Genomic DNA, 23,525 nt, shown 5'->3' with positions numbered 1-23,525 from the left:
AGTAGGTCATTTCTATTATTCCTGCTATCAATATGTGTGAGCAGTGCAAAAATCCAGAAACGCGTGAGGGTGAGGACTGCTGCAAAGTTTTATTTTGGCTCTGTTAGTTAATAAGTGATGTGAGTACTGCATAGCCTCACTCTAGCCTGACAAATTATAGCACTCCATAAGATGCTCGTAATGAGAATTTGCACAACCTAAATGCTGAGCAGATTTCCCTATTCTACCCATGCGTGTAAACAGCACTGATGTCAAATGAATTGTGCACATGTATCTGAAGACAAATGATTGCTTGTGTAGCCAGCCTGAATAAGCACAAACTGGACAAAGAAAAGCTCTGAAAAGCAATGGTATGCAAACAAATAGATGTGCCTTTGCACTTTGTTTTTAGAATCACATTCAGTTTTCATATTAATATTGGCTCCTAGTGAAAAAAGGAACTAAAGCCTTAAATGAGGCACAAAAGAAATCCAGTTGTAGTTTTTCTAACTAGGACCAGTTGTGCCTTTCTGTTTTTTCAAAGTCTTGTTTTATTTTATATCTGCTGTTCTGTCCTTTTATGTTTTTTCGCCAATTAGATCGTTGTAACATAAAAACTTTCACTTTTCAATCGTAATTATAAACTACTATGCTTTAAATGAGACTTAAGTGGAGCAGTGTGCCCATGCTCATAGAATATTATTGCTTATGAAAATAAGTATGGCAAAGTAAACTTTTTTTGGCCATTTAATTTGATGGCAACTTAGGGTGTGCTGTCCAACAGCTCTCATAGTCCTGTGTACATTTTTAACAGGTACTCTTAATCTTATATATATTTTATATATTTACAAACACGTAGAGATATCTAATTCTCCGTAGCTGTCAATAAGAAACATTTATTCAGTGGCACAGCAAGACATACAGTAAAATCTCCAGAGGATGCATAGGAATAGCAAAACAGCACAGAACGCTTGTTTTCTTTCTCCATGATAGCCTTTCAAATTTAAAATCTATCTCCTCAATTGACTATTACTATAGTCAAACATAATACTGCTATCATACTGCTCAGCTATGGGAACTTACATGCTTCCTATTGTTGTTTAATTTTGTAGCCTTTTCTGGAAAAAAAATAAAAAGCACACAAAGAAAAAGCCCAGAAAAATTAAGAAGGAAATATCCTGACCTTTGGAACCTTCAGGAGGTGTAGGAGTGGGAGAAGAGCGGTGTTGAAGTTTGTGAAATTGTTCCATTAACACTTGCTGATTTTGTTTCCGCTCTTAGACCTTCACAAACGTAAACCCCATGACCAAAACAAAACTGCTGATAAAGTTATAGTGTTTTTAACATGATTTATAAAATATTCTGTTGACGTAAACTGGAGCTATTCTGTTGTCTTCTCCATTGTTGGCATATTATTTTATAAAACTTAAGATGGGCTTCTGATTACTGCTTAATGTTGCAATATATTGAGCCAAACATTTGCTACTGACAGTCAAATACTCTCTCTGAGAGAGAGAAAGAGTGCAGGAGAGATAGTCAGAGCTCAAGGGGGAGAGCTATGCCCTTCTAGCAGGACTGTTTCTGCAGCTGTTGTGTACATTAATCCAGTGAGCAGATCTCCCAGCACTAAATATAGCCAGAGGGGTCATTTTACATGACAAAATAAATAAATAAATAGAGAAATAAATAAATAAATAGAAAGTATTTAACTATGGGGGTCGTGCTAAATTAGGTTTGATTTTTGTTTAGGAAGGAAACCCACATTATGGCATCTCAGTTTAAGGCTGAACAGCAGTTTGTGAACATTTCAGAAAGTGGAGGGAAAAAAGAAAGGCTGAAAGAAGAATACTGTCCCGGCAATGAACTTTTCAGGTCACTATTATCTTCCGTTGACTCTGGAGGAGTCAGACTGGCTCCAAGGGATTTTGAGAACCCCACCAATGCTATTCAAGCCCTTTATAACGCTTCAGAACATTGTTTCTCTTTCACTGTAATGCACGCGTCTCAGCGTAATTTAAGTCCGTCAGTTTAAAAATGATTTGTTCCCTGTATATGTCTTATCAGCAATAATTAGCATTTAAAGATACATGCTCATCAAACCCCTCGGCACCTGAGCTGCAGAATCAAAATGTAGACCAATCTAAAGTTGAAGCATTACCTTTTTAAATTCCTCCAGGTGTTGCTGCCCAATGCTGGCAGTTAGTAGCGATGCCAGTTATCCAGGAGTGTGAGATTAAAAGACAAGGAAATGAGGGAATTCTTCCAGTCCTCAGGAACACAAACAGCTAGGAGTCCATACAGTGAAAGAAGTTAACCTTCGTTGTTATGAGGATGGCTGTAAGAAGCTGGACAACCTGTCACCACCGGAGCAATAGCATTTGTCAGTTCGCAGGTCCCAAGTTATTTTGAGCAGCGTAAACCATGTGCCTGCAGAGCATTCCACCTCATTGGACAGGAGAATATCGAGCACAGGGAATCCACTGCTCCGACAGCACCTATGGGCACTGAGTGCCTTCTCCTCACCCATGTAACAGACCTTACAGATGCTTATGTAGGTTTTGCAGATGCATCCAAGAGGCACTTTTATGGCATCTTGTTGTTTGGTTTATATTTCAGCCTTTTAGGTTTATTTATTACTGCTGTTGTCTTTACAATTTGATCAGAACTTGAAGATTATAGTCACTGGGAAACACATTAGTGAGTAACAATATGAAAGTTTTGCAACTCCAAATGCAAACTCAGCAAATGTGATTTAAAAGTAGAATATTCCTGACCTCTTCAAGTGTTTAATTTAATAAACACATAGAACAACTATGCAGAATTCCTTCAGGATGGCCTATAACTACAAATCCTAAAAATACTCTTTCTAAACTTGTTACTGAGTGCACAGGAGAATAAACTCCTGAGAGAAAAGTAATTAAAGGAGACAAATAAAACTTGGCTTTAAATGAAACTGAAATGTGGAAGAATTTCAGAATGCCTTAAGCAGTACAAAGAATATAGCTCACAAAGCTGAGCTACCGGTTAAAACCACGAGTGACTAAACCTGACACATCACGTGGAAAATGCAGAGTAGTTTTTCTTGCTTACTCATCATCTTAGACAGCAGCAGCAGCAATAACAGAATCTGAAATTTTGCATCATTCAGGCTACAAAAAATGCTGCTTGATTGTCGATATAATATTAGAAAATCTCATTACAATGCTAGTTTTAAACTATTAATAAAATGATGTGCATAGATTATGAAGAGTAGAATTATAGCCATTTTGACAACTAATGATGTAACTAACGGACCGTCTGACCTCTTGTTCCCCCAAGTGAGTGTTACCAAGTGAGCACTTTTGCCAGAAAAGAGGTTCTCCTGTGGTTCTTCAGAGAGATGCTTTATGAGGTGTAGCAATATGAAAAATCAGAGGTAAAGGCAGTTCTCTTGTGAAAAGTTTCCTTGGTGTGCTGCAGGTGGTTATCTGTTGTTTCTCTCTTGTTGTAAATACCATTGTTAGAACCACTTGTGAACATCATCTTGTGTCTTCAGGGCTATCGTTGAAGTCAGACCTTCTTTTGGGGACAGGATAGGCATTTTATGTGTTTAGTGATGTCTAATGTAAATTTATACCTGGATCAGAGATCTAATGTACTCTTTTATAAAGTATGTAACAGCAGATGTGGTCCATAGAGTGCTGACAGGAACTGCACATGGATACAGTACTGCATACTACTGTGGCTTGAACATTAAAGTATCTGTATGTGAAAGCTATGAAGTCTGAAGCCCCAAAATAAAGTTTAGCATACCTGATAAAATAAATATAAATCCATGCAGACCTGGGCTGAAACAGAATTAATACAAAATGTGCAGGGAGTCTTGTGGAGCTCTGAGCTGGTGTTTGTGTATGATACAAAGAATTAGGCAATTCAAAATAGCTATTCAATCTGATAAAAAACAAAACAAAACCCCTACAAACATATTCCACTTGGAGAGAATTTGATGTAAGGTGCTAGAATTTCAAAAGCATTTAACAATATAGAAGGAATTAACTAAGGGTTATGCAGAAAGTACAGCATTGAGAAACCTTGAAATTGAGGAACTAACAGACTGACCATCTTAACAGCAGGAGGTACAGGGGTAAAACTTGCTGGAAGCAGAAGAAATCAGGGCATATACCAAATGTGCAGGTTGCTACAGGGCCATCATCTTCAGGGAGTAACATAAGCAAATTTCAGTTTGCAAATAACAGCATAGAGTCCATGAAAATACTGCTGTACCTTATAGACTGATTTTAGAGGGCAGTCAGCTGCGGCTTTTGACTACGGAGTATTAAAAGTCGTACTGTGGCACTTGAAGCTTTATGTTGTTTTGTCTTTGCTGGCTGGTGGAAGGGAACATCTGTCTCTCTCTACCATTAGGCTTAGTGTTCTAGAATAAAGTACGTGAGCGCTACTTCTCATCAGATCTTGTCTGTCAAATCCCAAAGTACCTTTACAAACACAAGGAGCGAGTCTTACAATGGAACTTGATATGTATCTGGCTGGCTGTTATTCCACAGTAGGATTATCAGACAGTAATTGTAAACCTTCAACATTTATCGTTATTGGAAAATACTTGATCTTCTAGATATGATGGAGTTACTACAATCCTATTAATAGCATGTGCTGAACCATTCATTGAGAAAAGAGATGGGTTATGCATTGTTCAGCTGAAGATATTTGGTATATATTCATGTGGACTGCCCATAATTACAGCTTGCACTGTCTTTTGATGGCCATTTGAAAAGATCCCTTAATATTGTCTGGTCTGACCGTAAGCCCGCAAATGCGGCTGTGACTGTGTAGTACCCCCTGAAACAGGGTGTATAAGAGAATGTAGTGCTTTGGAAAGTTTAGAAAAAAAGAGAAGTATCTGAAGAAGTCATTGTCCTTTGCAACAGTAATCATTTTTTGAAACAGCTCAGAGAAGCAGCGGGGCTTAGCTTGCTGTTCCAGTTTAACAGAAGCACACAAGCACTTCTTTGGGGCATAAGGTTGCAGTAATTCCAAGGTCACCATTAACCCCACAGATAAGACATTATAATCTACCTAGCATATAGCATATAGCATATATATGCCAAATTAGTTTGTAATAAGAAATTATCTGCCTTCAAGCTACCTCAATTTCACAGTTACACATATACAAAGCTTTATTTTGGCTTTTGGGGTTAGTGCTGGAAGTAGTGCTGACAGCTGCAGGTTGGCAGTAAGCTTTGGGACATACATGCGTGGACATCCCTGATTACTTTGATAATTCTCACAGAAGCTAGTGATGAAAAACTGCTGGACAAACTTCAAAGTCACAAAGAGACCTCAAAACCACAAGTAACAGAGTATGCTGCAATTACACTTCCTTCTGGAGCTGATCAATCACTGTGAGCAACCTCTGCCTACCACTCCCCTGCATATCTAGAACTGTGCTGGTCCTCACAGCCTGTCCAGTGTTAAACACCTATCATCATCAAAGGCCTGGATATACTCTGGTGTCTTTGCTTGCAGGAGTAGTTTGTGACTGCCTCACACACCTGTGTCTCTGGTAATGACAGCTCATTCTGATATCCTCTCACCTCTGTTCTGTTATTATTTCAGAAGGACATACTCATTATCAAGAAAAGGTTGTATCATATATGTCATAAAAACTTCTTACCATGCTGTCACAAGTCCACAGAAGTATGCGTTCTAACACTGATTCTTGCCGTTAGGCAGATAAAGGTTGTATACAACACAACATCAACTTGCTGTTGATTTAGATGAACAAAATATATGCTTTTTAAAATAAAATACTTACTGCCTGTAGATACAATTTAGGTTTCAAATGCACTTTATTAAAGCTCAGTCTACAAAAGAAAAGACATTCAAAAGGAACTATGATATTGTACTTTTGTTTTCCATTTTCATACATAACAAAATGTTTTGAGAAAAGACCAAAAAAACACATTTAACCCACAGCTTTATTGTGTATTTTTCTGAGTGAAGCATGGTAAATACTCGGTATTTGATACGGCAAAAGGCTGTGCAGAAAACTGCCCATGAATGTGTGACATTCAATTATACGGAGCAGGGAGACAGTGCTTATACAGCTATCTTACAAATTAAATACTTTACCTATTTCTGTTTTTATTCCTATAAAGACTATATTATATCTACCTAAAATTGTATAAACTCCTTCACATCTAGCATGTGAGCTAATGGTGGTTTGATAAGATTTCTCACAATTCCTTTAAAGTAAACCAGAAACAATCTACTTTTCCCAACCAGACACTAATGAAACAGCATTGAATTGGAATCCTGTTTCCACAGAGGTTTTAAAATGCATCTTTTTTGGTACAAAAACAACCAAGAGAATGTTGTGGGTACATTTTAGAAGTTAAAAGACAAACAGCATTGAGTGTTTGTGCATAAAGTGTGCTACGATGCCATTTGGCATATCTGATAGTGGATAATAAGATGCTTGCTAAGCACAGAAAGGGTAATGAATGGAAATATGAAAGGGCAGCATCTTTTCTTGTGCTATATGCTGTGTATGTTTTTATGCTTGCCCAGTAATACAGTATTCTTGCTGTGAATTGTACAAAAATCAACCATGGCTACTGAAAGGTACCTAGGTACCTAGAGGAAGAAAACTCATTAGTGACTTGCAAACCTTGTGTTAAACAATATTGGTTGGATATTTCCTATTCATATCATTATGCAGTGCATATCTTAGCATAAGCCTGCCAGGTACTGTGCGATTCCAATTCAGATTCTAATTTTAGAAGTTGAGACATATCGGAATGATGAAAGAAATGGTAGTTCCTTTGTGCAGAAGGCTCAAATAAAAACAATGAAACATTCCTTCATCTCTTTCTCTTCAGAATGAGTACATAAATAAAAATTATTTTGCTTTGATACAGTAGAAATGGTACAGCTGAAAGATGTTATCAGTATTTCCAGAAAATAATAGAGATAGTCCTCAGAACAATAAAGAAAATAATAGAGATAATCCCCAGCAAGAAATAATTTACATTATGGGTGTTGATTGTAAAAAGGGTTTGTAATATACCTTTTTCATAGAAAGCAACACTTGGACACAATTTTGAAAGTGTCTCTTTAACTTGGATTCTCTGCCTCAAAAACAAAAGCGCACTAAGTCTATAGTTCAAACTGTTTTTTCTTTCTTGTGCTCTACTGTCTTTTGTACAACACTCCCTTTTATAATATTAGACTTTAAAATAACTTACACAAAAAGTGAGATAAAACTGTTCATATTTTACTGCTTCCTGTGTAGTTAATATTTTACTGAGCTCTCCCACATTCTTCCTTTTGTAAAGGAATTTCCATTTTTAAGTCAGGATGTCTCAACAATATTCTATGAGCACTTGTATTCCTTAATCTGAAAGATGAGGACTCTTGTCTACAAAATGCAATGACTTAGGTGAGGCTGTGCCTAGTAATCAATAGAAAAACAGATCAGACGTCAGTGGATTAAAATTTAAAACCCAGAAATTGGATTTAGTTGCTGAAAGTATGATAAAAAAATATCAAAGGGGTATGCAGTCCAATTCATGACTTTCTTTGGGCAAGCAAAACATGAAGAAGCTTGATTTGACATAGATGCCAAAAAAATACCAGCTCAACTGAAAGGTGTGAGATTTACAGCCAGTGTGATACTCCCAGCATCTTCATAGACTATAGGATTTATTCTGACACTATAAGGTTTTGCTGTCCTGATTGCAAGGCATGTCTAGTCCAAAACAAACCAGAGAAGGGTATCTGACAATAGCTGTCTGCTGTCTTCTGCTAACTTGGGGCAAAAATGTGCTTCGTAAGATTTGCATTCCTACCATGGCTCTCTCCTAGCTCAAGTCTGGTGCAAGTGCAGGTTTGCCAGATCTTGTGTATCTGACACAACAATGGTCTGGATTTGTCTTCTTCAGATTGTATGTAAGAGAAGGCACTAAGCCAAACACTGTTTTCACTTTTGCTGTTCTTGTCTGAGTTTTGTCTCTCCTTTTTGTGGCTTGTCTAATCTGATCTTCAGATAAAACATGTTTAGACATTAGCTACAGATCTATCTGTTTCCATTAGCTTCTTTACCTTTATCTATAACATAAATATCCCAAAGTCCAAATAAGGTTGTTTATAGCCATGTTAAATACCAACTGAACAGACTGTCACTAGAACTGATAAAAACAGTGGAGATATTTTGTTATCTGAGTCTGAAGGAAGAGGAAATATGGGATGGTTAACTAAAGTGAAGGATGTAAACTTCCTATTTTGAGTATTTGGTCTTTTTCTCCCTTTGTGCTGTGAATAATTTTAAATAATTTCCATTGCAGCTATTTCTATGGTTGAAATTAAGCAGACATGACATCTACAGTGTCTGCCTTTGTTAACTGCGTAATGTTGTCTGGTGGCAGGGTCATACACATGAATGCCTTTTGACTTTGGGTTAAGATTAGCACAACAATGCATTACGGACTGTATTTTTAAAATTGGATTAAGAGTCAGTCTGCTGAGGTGTATTTGTAACCACATTTCCAATAATGCTTTTGTCAAATAACAGTTTACAGTGCAGTCTTTATTCTTATCACTTAAATGGCATAGCACACAATTTCATCCAGGGCTCTTACAAACAAATTCCAAACTTCCTTAAAGTACTGAGAGGCTTCACTAAGAGTCTAACTATAAATGCTTCTAACAAAAAAGAGCCAAGTAAGTTCTGCTATTATTTATGGAAACCTATTAATGTGAGTTGCATGGTAATAAGAAAAAAACACTCATGTTTAGTAGGTAGAATGGCTTTCCAATGTATTCCTTTGTTTTATGTTAGAGGCCCTGAGGCCTAAAGCAAATTATCTACAAAAGGGACATGTAGGAAGCAGAGGCAGTTCAGCCTAATGGTAGTGCAGATCAAGTCCTTCAGAATTTTAGAGGAACTCAAACCTGAATGTATGTCTGGTGAACACTAGAGGCTTTGGCACCTGTGACAGACAGCAGACCTACAGAGAAAATAGCTCTAGGCAAACGCTTAGTAGGATGAAGCATTCAGTAACTTGGTAAGCTAGCTAAGTACTCATTGCTAGAAGAGATTCAGGAGAGGGCGCTCTAGATGGTCTAGATCTTAAAAGTAATTTCCAGAGATGCCTTATTTCCCAAACACACTCAGATGAGAGTTTCAGTAACGTATCAGCAATGTTTATGGCAGTTTATGGCAGCTAGGTAGGTCGGAGTTGATCAGTTTGGAGGACAGCATCATGACTGAGCAGTGACGTGGCTAGAGGAACTAACTGAAGCAAAGAGCTTGATAAGCAGAAATCAGATAGCAGGAAGACTCTTTTTTTTAATGACATTTTGCTAAAATATTTCTGAAACAAACTTAATGGAAAGACTTTCTATAGTGTACTAGAATGGTGTGACAGAATGAACTGCCAAACACTCCTGTCTAAAGTTCTACAGCTGGGGAGAGATACCTTATCCACATTTCACATGGAAGCTGCGATCTAGACACATGGTGGCAGTAGAAAAGCATGGCAGTAGTGGTGTGTGGGGTTAGGGGCATGGTATTGCCTTGTTGTGGCTAGTGGGATGAATGCTATTACTTGATCCCTTGTGTACCATTTACGGGCTGTGACACTGCCCTACAGTCTGACTGCATAGACAAGGGAAAGAAACAACTTCCGTAGAAGTTCTAAGGCTTTTCCTCTTTCCTATTAAAGCAGTATATTTTTTAATGAAAACATACCTAGGTTAGAATTCCCAAGCTCTGAATCTCATTGGGTGACTGCTAGCAGAAATAGTTAATATTTTACCAGCACTTTGGTGTGTCACCTTATTATACTCACTTGAGATCAATTTACCTGCCCCTCCCAGTTATTCTGGCACTCTTGCCCTTATGCTGCCTCATCTGTCTGGAACTCCTTTCCCCAGGCCACTGAGTCATCTTCCCACTTTAAATGTTGCTTTCTTCATTGTAATTTTAAACTCACTGCCATTATGATATAATTTGTGACCATTTGCATGAAGATGCATTGCAAAAATCACATCCACAGATGCTAGTGGAACTTCAAGAAGTTTTTCCTTAGGATTCGGTATTAATGACAGAATTAATTTTACAAAATGTTGATTTTTTATTTTTTATTTATTTATTTATTTATTTCACATCACAAACAAACTTTCAGAATGGGCAGATATGAGAACTCGTTTGATAGTCATTTGATAGGACCAGCATATTGAACACCAGCAGGATCCGCATCACTCTGTCTAGCTAAAGAACGAGTGATACTCGGGTAATGTAAGCTCACTTACCAAACTAAGGATCATGACCCAGGAAATTACTGAAGTAAAACAACAGCATGAGGTGCTGACTGTTCAGTCCATACAGGCTGACTGTGAAAACTGTTACCTGTGCCAACTGTGATCTTTTCATAAGACATTGTCTGAAGAGCAGGACAAAGCTTGAGAGGAAGAGCAATAGAGGGAAAATACCTTTCCTATTTCTTGTGCTAGTCTCCAGAACTCCAAACAGTCCCAATATCAATTTACCCAGTAGAAGGAGTCAAAAGACATACCGCAGGACTGAAAATACATGTTAGTCTAATAAACCATGTGTATTACAAGCCAGGTTTTGGCCACCTCTGTGACATGTAGCAATGCCATGTGCTATCACACAGGTTATAAAAAGGGATTTTCTTTCTGTCTATCATGGATTTGAGTATGCTTTCTTAAAAAAATGTCTTACTTTCTTTTGTTTTAGAAAAGGAAGAATGTTGGAGAACTCCAAACTGACAATGAGAAAGAAAATGCAAATATTATGGTGAGTGTTTTTCATTTAATCTAATTAGTAAAAGCCTTTTAAAGCACAAAAAATACTTTTATGGTATGCTTAATTAATGGTGTGGGAACGTGGAAATTTGGTATTTGAACAAAATATTAAACACAGTGCTTTTAAAGTATGTGCTTAATGTTAAGTCTGGAGAACATAGATTTTGTGGAGAAATATGTACTAGTTTGCAAATTCAAAGACAGGATACGGAGACAAAGCCTACGTTATCATAAAATAGTTTAAAACATATACTAAAGGATTACCTGTGTTGTTGTGTATTCTCATTGGTGGTGTTTATGTAACTTGATATTTGCCAAGATTTTGACATTTAGAGGCTCGGAGGCAGTCATTTAAATCTTTGAATCTTAACTATTTTCTGAAAATCAAATTACTCACTTTGAAAACTTACTTCAGATACACCCATGGGTATCTTACATGAAAACTATTCCTTCTTCTTGTGTATTGAGCTGTTGAATAGGATTTAAGGTGTTTGAGTGGAAAGAGAAGTTTAAGCGATGTCTAGAGCAGCAAGGAGGGACTCCTGGTATCGTACTGTCATGGACAGAGTTTGTGAGAAATACATTCAAGTTTTCTGACTGCTCTGCACAGAAGGAATGGAAACATGGATACTCCTCATAATTGAGATTTCAGTTTAAAATATGTAAATGTAAAATTTTGTCAAACGATATTTCTTCTAGCCTGTGGTTTTGTTAGAAAACATTGGGAAAGTTAATATAAAAACAGTATCTGCTTTATTGTTACTGGGGCAAATAGTGAGTTCTGTGTCCAGCTAAAATCAGCTGTCATACTAATGGTACATAGGAACAAATGTAACAGTGAAAACTTTGGAATTTTATATATTCCTGTTAAATATTCCAAACTAAGCATCAGCCATCAGTTTGCCCTGAACATGAGCAGATACTGCAATCTTGAACTTGATCTTGATCTTTGCTGTTATAACTCACTGGAAATTATGACTAGTTGTACTGGTCATAAACAAAATACTTCTAGGTTCATGTCTATTATAATTCTGCAGGAAAGCCGGTGGGGATTATTAGAGTTATAAACAAACTATTTTAATGCTTATGGTTATTATAAACTCAGAAGATAACCCAAGCAGATTTATAATGGTGAGGAGCTATTTAGGGGCTCAAGCTTGGACAAGAGGCTGGGAAAAATATTAAGATCATATGTCACTTGCTTCCTAGGAAAAGTGATTTCTTTATACCATTTATTACAAAGCAACCACTTTCAAACAGGCCAAATAGGCATTAGATTAATGAAGGAAAAATGAAATATATGTATATATATATATATATTGTTGCATTGAGAGGAATTTAATTTGTAAATTTCTGTTGTTTGTTGAAGAGTGTTTACCTGGCTGAAATTGCTGCAAGCTTATCAACATGCATTATTCTTTGTGCTGAATTGCTTGTATTTGCAAAAGTTTTGTCACATTGGTCACAGTATTTAGTACCTGTTTGCAAGCTAAAAGCTTTGCAAATCTAGAAGCTAAAAGCTTTACAAATTTACAAGATAAAAAATGTTGTGGAAGTGTTTTGTGATGAAACTGGAGTTTCATGCTGGCAATCTGTACAGTTTTGGATGTCTCCACTGGGTCATGGGGTGTACAGAAGCTGTTGTGTCTCAGTTTGATGGTGTGGAAATGCTGTGCCTTTTCCTAAGGGAGTCTCAGAAACAATTTCTCTTGAAACTGCAGTGATTACTCTCAGATTGATATCTATGTGTGTTTAAGGGTCATTTTGCTGCTCTAGAGCCCTGCCTAGAAGATGGAAATAGCTGTGTATCATTCTTTTATGGAAATAAGTAAATATGTCTGTGTAAAGTGGGGATAATGCAGTACCCCTCAACTGATCATTTCTCTTTGGGATCAGTGATCATAATTAGTGGTGCCCTAGTAGCTTGCTGACATTAATAACAAGAAAGCCTTCGTCAGTCAGACAAGGGTGATGAGTCACTGATACCACCCTCCTTATCCAAGAAAAAAATGCCAGCTATATGCAATGGAGGTTTGGCACAGGTGGCTGCTCTACTATTTCTGCTTGAAACTGATATATAGCTGCTTTGGCCTCCACTTACGAGCTTGAAGTTTTAAACTGAAGCCATTTTTCCTGTGCTGGCGTACCAAACAAACAAAGAAACAGTCTTCTAAAAACATTATCCCATGATTTTCTGGGGATAAGTCTCTAAATCGCTCATTAAAAAATCAGCAGCAAAATTGTCAGCATCTTGCACAACTCCAGTGTTGTTAAATAGAAACAAAACATTGTGGCAGTTTTCCTCTTCTAAATGGTAGCTTGTTAGTTATTGGGATGCAAAGTCTCCAGTAGCATGAGGAGTCATTAAATTTTTCTGCCTGCGAACTGTGCACTGGGAAGCAGTAATAATTCTGTTTTTTCACATAGTTATGAGGATTTGATTGCTGATCTTGTGTAGCTTACTGTGCTTCTCTCTCCAAAATCATATCAACATTTTTGGAATCTTCTATTCCAATGCTAATATTGAGACTTATATTATAGGAAATAAAGAGTTATGTTCTTCCAAGCACTCCAGTCTCAGTCTGCTCACATATCATTTCTCTGGAGGCCCTTAATAACCTGAGCAAGAAAAATCTAATTTTCCACCTATCCAAGAGTCTTCATCCACAGTGAATATTTAATACATTTTTGAACAGAGATCTCTTATACTGAAGTTGATACCAATGGCACAGTCCATCCTGTACCAAATATCGTTTGCTAACTGCACCAAAATAGATCTTCAAGTATCATGTCCCTCTGGGTTTCAGTAATACCCATGAAATCATTAGTCTCATCCTAAATCAAACTATGAAAGCTGCAAACAGTGCTGTCTAACCATCTTTACCAAACAGAAATACCTCTGTCACAGAAAAGTCCCATATTTTGTGAGAGAGAACTATCAGCAGAAGCAGGTCTGGTCAGATTTTATGTCTCAGAGTCAATTATTTCATTCCCATCTACTTTTCCACAGTGTCCTACCGTAGCAATAGAGAAAAAAGCAGGTCCTGACACTCATGTAGGCACAGAGCCACACAGACTATCGCACAGAACTGGTGACTGAGTCCTTTGCTTCCTAGGGAATCATGCTTTCTTTCTTCTCTCCCAGCAATCAGCTCTAACATCCATTAGTTATTTTGCCTATTGTGCCCTCTGGTATTCAAATGTTTCCTTACAGTTTCTTTTCTTTTTCCCCTCATTTGCAAATTTCATGTTGTTCCAGGACCTTTTCCTTTACTCTTATACCCAAACACATCCATGCCCATCTTCCCACTGCCTTTTAGTTTATTTCTCTCAAATCTTACTCTTTGCAAAGCCCAAGAAATGGGGTGGAAAGAGAACTTCCCCACCCCCCCCCCCCCCCAAAAAAAAAGAAAGAAAAAGAAAATAGATCATCACAGTTGTTTTCACCAGTAGTTTTCCTCTCTACTGTTTCCCAAGCCCACTAAGAGAACAAATCCCCCCCACCATTTGCACAATTGCCTTTCTTCTTTCCCAATAAGGTCACCCTGTGCTCAGGATAAGAAATTACACTAAGCAGAGCGAGATGGAAATTTGCAAAGAAGCCAAGTGTTCTCACCATGAAATGGTGGGACCTGTCTGTGCGTGAGCCTCAGTTCTGGTCCTCTCCCATGCCTCTTTGTTCTCCTCAGTGCAGCCTGCTACCTTTCTGCTTGCTCTTTACGAAATAGTAAGACGGCTAATTTTAGGGTGCTTCATCATCCTGCCCTGCAAAGACACAGTGTCATGTCAGAATCAGCTACATGTGGCACCACTTGGAGCTGCTATTTTGTAAGCTGAGGTTCAGTGTGTCTTCAAATTGGTCTCTGCAAGGCTGAACTGGCTAAAATATTATCTTGTACTTTTGGAGGAGTTCACCTTAAAAATCAAAGTTCAGTATTTCAGCCTGACCAAAAGTGCAGTTTAATGACATGGGAACTGGTGTGTCAGCATCCAACTTCAACAAACGAACAAACAAAAAACCAAACAAAAGGTGAAATGGAAGTTTCCTGGTGTTTATTCAGTATGTAGCCAGCTGTTCTATTGTTGTTACATACTAGGAAATTTAATGTAATCGGACGAAACATCACAGCAATAGGAGGAGAATGTGTCACATGCAGGAGGGGCTGCACTCCTAACCCTCTCTGTGTGGGATGCTTGAAAATATTCAGCATCTTGAGCCCCAGCCTGCAGATGATCAGGCACTTCTGTGGCTTTTGCCATGCTGCCAAGGAAACTGAGTAGTTGCTCCGAGTCTCAGCTGTTCTTTGTGTGGGCTTGGGGATATTGGATACACTCAGAAGTTTGTGAGCACAAGAACTGCATACCTCTTGCAAAGGTCAGGTTCCCTTCATTGTGGTCTTACTGTCCAGCATCCATGGTTGTCCTTCACTGCTTTTCCATTTTCTGTACATCTGTCACCCTGTGAGTAGCATTCTTTTTGTTATTTTAGCTTCATTTTGTAGCCTGCAGGCATGAAGGATAGGCCTTTTGTTCTTATCTACTTGGAGGTATGACTCCCTTGCTTCTCATTAACAGCTCCCTTAATTACATGCCTCAGGTTAGACAAAGAGCTTGCAATCTTTTAGATTTAGTATCTATGTGGTGACTTAACATTCAGAAACGTGCCAGAAAATTCTTTTTTTCCCCCACTATTTTGCCATCAGTTACCAAATAATTGGTCTTACTGATAAGCACATTTACATACGAGCTAGCAAGAATCACTACAATGTGCAGGGTGGGCAGGCTGAGAACCACCATGTGCTCAGCTGTAAAGCAGCGGAGCATAGGAACAGTCATTAATTCACTAACATCCAATACTGACATTGTGAAAAATGTAAGGATAAAACAGAAAAACTGGAATACCATGAAGAGGTTTGTCACTGCCTTGTTTGTAATGCCATTTCCTTCCTAAAGCTTTTCCTTTGTCTTAATCAAGAACACACTACTAAACAAAGGCTTGTCACAAAGGTTAGCAATTTCTCACTGCAAAAAGCTGACACCTCTAATTTCATGTTATCAGCTGTTCTGGACACACATTTCTATTTTCTGTTCTCTGTGACACATCAAAGGATTAAAAAAGGGGAAGGAGGTTGAAATGAGGAATTAATGTTTACAAAGTGTATGTACTGACTGCTGCTGGGAGAAAATGGAGGCAGAGGGAAGAGAATCCATCCCTGCATTCGCTATTCAGAGAGTTTTACTCCATAACACAGCAGCATCACAAGTGAACAACTGAACAACATTTTTCAGTATTAGAGCACAAGGTATGCGCTACTGAATGCAGACTGAATGTGCTAACAATGAAGCCAGGTAGCATTCTGTATGATTTTGTTTCACTTCTGTGCTATCTAAATAGGCGTTCAACTGGAATACAAATTGAAAAACCAATTGTGCTGACAGCAATCAGCAGGCAGTAACCAAGCACTACTATTTTAATAATGGCAGAGTGGCCTACTTGTTATGACCATCAGTAAGACTGCAACATAGCCAGCCCGCTGTGATGAAGCATTTATGAGAAGTAAATCACTTTCCCGAAGTCAAAGTTATTCACGTTTCTGTATTCACTGGATTTTGCATCACTGCAAAATACTGTTTTTTCAAGGATCTTGAGAACGCTGAGATGCAAGCATGGTCACCCATGGGAACACATGGTACTCTGTGCTGCTGCAGCAGAACAACAGCATGGCCATTTGATGGATGCTGAACTGGTTGCACTGAGTGCATGGGGTACAAACAGTGATCCCGCACTCCCTTTCGCCCACTGCTTCTGCGTCTTCAGTCTCACAAAGGAAGGAGCTTTCTCAGGGCACTAAGATGGGAAGGATGAGGGTCATGCGACAGAGAAGTTCTCAAGCTAGGTAGTAAGTGGAATCAAAATACATTTGTACTTTATTTTGAGGCACGCTTTATTTACTGATTCTGCAGTAATACAAAACTAATTCTTTTAAATAAAATGTATATTACAAGGGAGGTGAGATGTGCTGGATAACATCCTATGCTGCTTCGTGCTTTATACGTTTCTAATTTGTTAGGCCAGTTAAATAAAAATACTTTTCTATGTAAAAATTGCACAGAGAATATTACCGTTACCTTCAAGCACGTGGACACATCCCCACATGCTGGTCAGAGGGCACATTGCACAATGACTGCTAACATTTAAAGTCTACTCCACAGTGCAATTACTCAGTTACTGTCCTGCTGGTCTCCTACATAAAAGAGAAGGAAGCGTAGAAGGTAATGAATAAAACGTCATCCTCTACTTGCTATGTATGGCAGCTGCTGCTAACTTTCCATTTCTGTATGCAAAATGGACAGAGGCAAATCACTTGCATCCCTCCTTCAAGCAAGACAGCCGTGTATTTGCCATGCTGCAAAGCGCTGCATCACTTAGCTGCGTAGCTGACGTTCCTATTTTGTAAGAATAGAACCTTTTTGCTTTGGATCTTCAGCGACACAATTAGAGCCACGCGTCCTCAGCAGTCCTGCAGAGCCTTGCTTGTTCAGATGAAGCGATACGTAATGGTTGGGCCAAGACATCCCATCTGCTTACATTGTTACTAATGCTGTCTGTTAGAGAGCAAAGCAACACTAAACCTGCCGCCCTCCTGGCCCATCCCTCGGGAAACCTGTCGCTGCGGAGCATCTCGTGCCGGTAACTTTGCGGCCTGCGTGCACTCGGGAAGAAAAATAGGCTAAGCAAGCTGCCTCGTGTGCTAACTGCTATTGTGCTGCTTCACCGGAGATACGTGTTCAGTGCAAACAAGTGTTCCAACGCGAAGCCGAGAGGAGCTCGGACACTGAACGCACAACTCAGAGAACTGCGTTCGTTTCTATTCGTGAAACGCAGCTCCCGTGAAAGAGCCAGCGGACCGCACGCACGTCTCGGATGTAAGGAACCGAGCACGCCGAACCCAACCCACGGCCTCGCCTCCTCGCCGGGATCCCCCGCCACAAGCACCGCCCGCGCCCGGCACTCGACGGCGCCAACAGCAGCGTGCCGAGCATCCCGCCCCCAGACCGCCCCAGCCTCATCCCGTCGCTCATCCATCTGCACGGCTTCCTGCTGTCAGGAAGCGGATCGGACGCGGCCACGAGCTCCTCGCTGATACTGCTGGTGGCGGCACCGAACCCGGCACGGCACCGAACCCGGCACAGCACCGAACCGGCACGGCACCGAACCCGGCACAGCACCGAACCGGCACGGCACCGAACCCGGCACAGCACCGAACCGGCACAGCACCGAACCCGGCACAGCACCGAACCGGCACAGCACCGCGGCGCTGCCGGGCGCGGCCGTTAAACGCCCCTCCGCGCGGCGGCCCGGTGACGTCACGCAGCGCCGCCGCCCCTGAGCGCGCGGCCGGGTAAGAGGGGGCGGTAGAGCGGACGCGCCGCGGCCCCGCCCGCGGATCCCGCGCTTGCGCAGCAGCGCCGGTCGGGCCCTGTCAGCGCTCCGCGCCGGGGCCGTTCACACCCTCGCGGTGGTCGGTGGGAGCCCGAGGCGGTCGGGCCGGGAGCCGCGGAACGCGGCCTCGCGAAGAACAGGGAGCTGGAGCTCGGAGCCCCGTTCGGTCGTTGGTGAGTTCCGCCGTGTTGTGACGTGCCGCTGCCCGGAGCCGGGGCTGCCGCTCTGAGGAGCCGCCCTTCAGCCGCGGGGAAAGCGGCCGGGGCCGCGCGGCGGGGCCGGTGGGTGGGAGGCGGCTGCGGGGCCGGGCCGGGGCAGCTGTGCGACGCCGGGGGCTGGTAGGGGCTGCCCGAGGAGCCGGGCGAGGCCCCGCCGCAGCGGGCGGAGGCCCCGGTCCGCCGCCGCCTCTCCCGCGGCGTGGTCGCTCTCGGAGGGCCGCTGCCGGGCGGGCTGCCGCGCCGTGCTCGGGAGCGGAGCCGTTAGGGCCGTTTCCCTCGCGGGGTAACGGGGCGGACGGGAACGCGCTACCGCCCGAGAAGCGGCCGAACGCCGGTGCCCGCGTCCGACGGAGCTGCGTAGGGCGCCCGAGCGTGCGGGAAACATCCAGACCCTTCTGTGCCCCGCTGCTCGGCTGCTGCCGGCGGAGAACGAGCGGTGCCTTTCCCTCGCTGTCTGTTCGGTGGCAACGTGTGTCGGGCTTTGACGTCACGCGTAGTAGAACCCCGCGGCTGACAACACGAGCGGTGCCCGCAGCCAGGGAAGCAGCGCTGCCGGGAGTGAGGTTAAAGTACAGCGCTGGTTTGGTTCTGGCTCTTCCAGTAAACAAACGAGTCAGCTGTGGATGTACGTAGCTGCTCGAATAGAGAGCAGGAATGTTATTTTTTCCCGACTGAAGGTAAATCTTTCCTGTGGAAGCCTTGAAGCGCTGCAGCCGTGCATCTTTTCTTCACTTCTGTTGCAGGTTGAAGCTTGCGCTGCAGTCACTCTTACGGACATGTGAAAGTTGCTGTTGCATGGCTATATCTTAACCGAAGACTTTTCCTACTCGGTGTCCCCTTCTGAACGTGGTAGGATATAGCTAGGGAAATATTTGATCATGCGTCACCTCCTGAGATAGGTAAAAGCACAATGTATTTTAAGCTGTTTGCTTGGGTTTTGTTTGCTTGTTTTTGTTCTTGTGAGATTGTAAAAAGAGGCATTTTTGATTGCTCTGCATTGACTTTTGTAAAGAGAAGTAGTTAACCCCGTTATGCTGCCAGGAGTTGTGCCATTGGTTTACTTAACACTCTGATGTAAGCTGATGTCTGGCTTCTCTAAGCAGGTTTACATTGAAGTAATACATACGTGACCCTGCAGAATGTATGTTTGAGTGCATTGGTTGTGCGCTGTATTCTGGGTCATGCTGCTGGTACCTTTTTCCTACTTATGATGAAAACTTAAAGTGATTTTACATTGTGTTGCACTGACTCCTAAATTGCTCTGAATATGGGGGAAACTGATGTTGTGGAAGTATAGCAATAGTGAAAAAGTCCTTCTGAGGTCTTCATCTAATATACTGAAAATATAGGAGTCATTTTGTATCTTGTCCAGAGAGGCACAAAATCTGTCAGCACAAAAACAGGTACTTGCAACCTAGTCATGCTAGCGATGAGAGCTGGTGTGAATGAGTTTGTATGTGTGGCCTCCTGCTACTGCAGAAGTAACCATGAAGCTGCGGCCTGTGTTAATTTTAGTGCGTAACTGGGACTTCTGTTTGAGCTTTTTATTCTTTAGCACTGTAAGTTCAGTTGACTCACAGTCGTTTAAGTACAATGATTGACGTGTTTTACTCCTTACATTGTGTCACTGGATTGATGGAGCTGACCAGTTTTGTTGTTTTGGTGTTTTTTTTTTCAAGCTGTGAGTCAAGTGTTGTTTTGGGGATCTTTCCAAAGCCATGCAGAGAGCTTTCTGGAACCAGGCAGCTCCCTGTGGTAATAAAGTAGCCTGTACTTAGAAGTACCTTGGAAGATGTTTGAGGTCACCTCCACTGCCTAGAAGGAAGCGGCAGTGACTGTAGTTTGAATAGTTTAGAATAAGGAATTATAGAACTTCCATAGGGGATAATATTTACATTTTTGAAATAAACTTTGATAAGTCCCAGAACCTGCTTATTTTGAAACTGAAATTTGAAGTGGGCAGTAAAGGATCTTACTGCAGTTGATACAAATATTGTGTATTACTTGTGTATACTTGTGGATTACGTGCTATTTAGGCAGTGACAAACTTAAGGGACAGTACTGAAAAGCTGCCCATTTTCCTTTTCTTGAACAGCTACACATAAAGAAAATTCTAGAAAAGTGAAGCTGGAAGATCAGCAATCAAGAACATAAAAATGTTGTGCTGGGGAAATGCATCATTCGGACAACTTGGATTGGGTGGAATTGATGAAGAGATTGTTTTAGAACCCAGAAAAAGTGACTTTTTCTTAAATAAAAGGATCAGAGATGTGGGGTGTGGACTAAGACACACTGTTTTTGTCCTGGATGATGGGACTGTGTATACATGTGGATGCAATGACCTGGGACAACTAGGGCATGAGAAAGCCAGGAAAAGACCCGGTAAGTTTAGAAGAAATGAATTGCAGAGCATACCTGTATTCGAATGTGTTTTTTTTCTCTTGGCAATGCTACATCAAGCCCAAGGCTGTCAGTGCTTGTGTGTGTGCTGAATTGTAGGCACAGTAGTTCTTCCAAGATCGGTTGTCTCTTTAACTGAAGAAAACATCCCTTTGTTTGGATTGCATGGCTGTGCCTCCGTATTTTTGCCTGCTGTTCAGCTAGACAGAACAACTGTTTGTTTTCAGTGTGGAATCGTTCTACCTGAGGCTTTGGAAGACTCACTGACTGATTGTAATCCCAAGGGGAGATGACCTTCTTCAAAACACGGATTAGCGTTGTCCATATGGATGGGTTTGGCTACTGGAACATGCTGGAAATGAATATTTGGCATACTGCAGTTGAGAAGCACGTTGTGTGTTTTTAATACTGCAGTGTGCTGTGTGGAGCATGTCTGATTAAAGCAGTGTGATTTAATTCTTCTTTTCTTAAAAACTAAAAACAGATGAAAAACTTCTGTGCACATAAATTATTAGAGGAATAGAATTTAGAAGAACCAAAAGGATGCAGTGTAAGACTTAGAGGGGCTTTTTCTGTTTTGCTATGGTCCTACGTGTTTCTGGTTCTCACCATGCAGTTCTATAGCAGAACTGGGTAAACATCTTGTAGGGACTGCAGAGGAGTGTGCACATGGGCTCCCCTCAGAGCTGTGCGTGTGAGTCATATCTGCATGCTACTGAGAGAGATGGAACAGTGCATCTGACAGTGCTTCTGTAATAAGCATCTCGTAAGCAAACAGAAAAGCCTTAGTAAGAATTTATTCTAATAGCTGTGATAGCAGTTTTGCAAGTTACTTGGCACAATAACTGATGCAAACTGTTCATATGGAAGCAAGAAAGTTAGTACCTCTCTATTACGCAATATTTTAGTCATTCGTTGTTCAGAGTTTTGAATTTGATGCCAAATAAAGATTTTTCATGTAGTTGATGTGTAACTTAGGACTAATTTGGACTTCAATTGGGAAACAGTAAACAAGTGTTAAAACTGATAAACTCTGTTTTGTGAATAGGAACAGAAACTCAACTTGTCAGAATCATTCTCAATACTTATTACGCTTTGAAAGTGATGCTGGAATTGCCTTAATCCTTAAAAATATAATGAGATAACTGAGCATTCTATAGAGGCTCAGTATCTTTACAAATGGGTACGTGCACTTCTAGGTGTTTCTTCTGGACAGAGATACTTTTGTCACTGACTGCTTGTCTTTGCTACCACTGTCACCAGTGGTGCTGTTTAGCTCTCTTACCTCATTGCTTTTCTCAGAGCTCTACTTGTCACAAAGATTCTATGAGTGATTCTTAAACCATGTTAGGCAAAGTCAGGCTGGCCAGGTTAGCAGCTAGTGGCGGTGGTCTGCCCTAATGGACATGGTGTTGCCTGAAGTAGAAAGCATGAACATTACCTCTTGTACTAGCAGAGCTGTAGAGACCCTAATGAACTAAACTGGGCTGGCAACCATTTGAATAACACAGCTGTTAGCAGTATGAACAACTGTTTGCTGCCTTTTTGAATTTTATTTTGTAAGCTGAGTGTCTGTCGTGTTGCAGATACCATTAATTACCGTTTTGGAACCGAATTAGGCTGCACTGGACTGTTTATGTATTACATTGATAATACACGGGTGTTTTTGTTGTGATTCTTAATCAGTAGTAGAATTCACACATTTGAAATCTGGGCCTGAGAATTTCAAGGAGGGAACAGCATACTGGAAAAAATCACAGGGACTTTAGTGTTTGCTTTTCATAGGTTGCATTGTGTGTCTAGGAAAGTTAAACTTTAGATCTGTTTCTACAGTACTTTGCTTTATGAAGAGAACGTTGTGCAGCTAGTTGCAAAATCAGTAGCTTCAGTCTTTAATTGGCACTGCCTAGTCTGGCAGCACCTTTTTACTAATAATGAATAGGTGAATTTAACTTGCTGTGATGAGGTGTTTTCCCCCTTACATAAAGTTTACACGTGTAGTCATTTGACAGAGGATTTTGTTACTCATTCTCAGCTAGCAAGGTTAAAAGAAGACATTGCACAAATGCTGCAGATTTTGTTTTTTAGTTTTGTATGTGACTGTGCCAGGTTGATTCCAAGAGCCCTTGTTTGAGTGACAAATTTAACTTCTCCTAGAATAGCATGTTTGTAATTCTAAGGTAAGGATATTTTGGCAGAATTCTAGGCTTACTTAGGAGTCATTTCTGTGGACATCTAGGAGAGAATGACTGTAACTGTTGTAGATAGCATTAACTTGAGAATTGTTATCAAGTTTATTTTATTACTTGATTTTATTTTATTACTGACTTCTTTTCTTGTTTTCTTAGAGCACGTTGGTGCCTTGGATGCCCAAAATATTGTAGCTGTATCATGTGGAGAAGCCCACACTCTTGCATTAAATGACAAGGGTCAGGTATATGCTTGGGGTCTGGCTACTGATGGACAGCTTGGCTTGCCTGGAACAGAGGAATGCATCAGAGTGCCCAGGTCAAAAACAATAAGTACATAGTAAAGTTATCTTCTTTGAAAAAGTTTACTTAAATCACACTGGTCGAGCTGTTCTGTTATAATTAAAAGCACTCATTACAGGGTGTACTTCAGCTGTGCGTGCCTCAGTCTATTTCCTTTCTCAAAAG

At 40.8% G+C, this 23,525-nt stretch overlaps 1 protein-coding gene across 3 annotated transcripts in view; it reads left to right on the top strand.

Annotated features, from left to right (window-relative positions):
• Nucleotides 1-18,269: 18,269 nt before the first annotated feature.
• The window catches only part of HERC4 (HECT and RLD domain containing E3 ubiquitin protein ligase 4), a 30,985-nt gene continuing 25,729 nt past the window's right edge, over nucleotides 18,270-23,525 (top strand). Inside the window, exons 1-4 of one of the 3 annotated variants that reach the window (XM_072340145.1) lie at nucleotides 18,270-18,423; nucleotides 19,212-19,367; nucleotides 20,564-20,850; nucleotides 23,217-23,376. In XM_072340145.1, coding sequence (XP_072196246.1) covers nucleotides 20,625-20,850; nucleotides 23,217-23,376 — 386 coding nt within the window. In that variant the 5' untranslated portion in view covers nucleotides 18,270-18,423; nucleotides 19,212-19,367; nucleotides 20,564-20,624. Of the gene's footprint in view, nucleotides 18,424-19,211; nucleotides 19,368-20,563; nucleotides 20,851-23,216; nucleotides 23,377-23,525 lie in introns of those variants that run through there. The other 2 variants (XM_072340147.1, XM_072340146.1) reach the window with 2 other exon arrangements.

Source organism: Excalfactoria chinensis, chromosome 6 (genome assembly GCF_039878825.1).
Source record: "Excalfactoria chinensis isolate bCotChi1 chromosome 6, bCotChi1.hap2, whole genome shotgun sequence".
Taxonomy (NCBI): Eukaryota; Metazoa; Chordata; class Aves; order Galliformes; family Phasianidae; genus Excalfactoria; species Excalfactoria chinensis.
The sequence above is the reverse complement of the archived record's forward strand: the minus strand, read 5'-3'. Positions and strand labels throughout refer to the sequence as shown.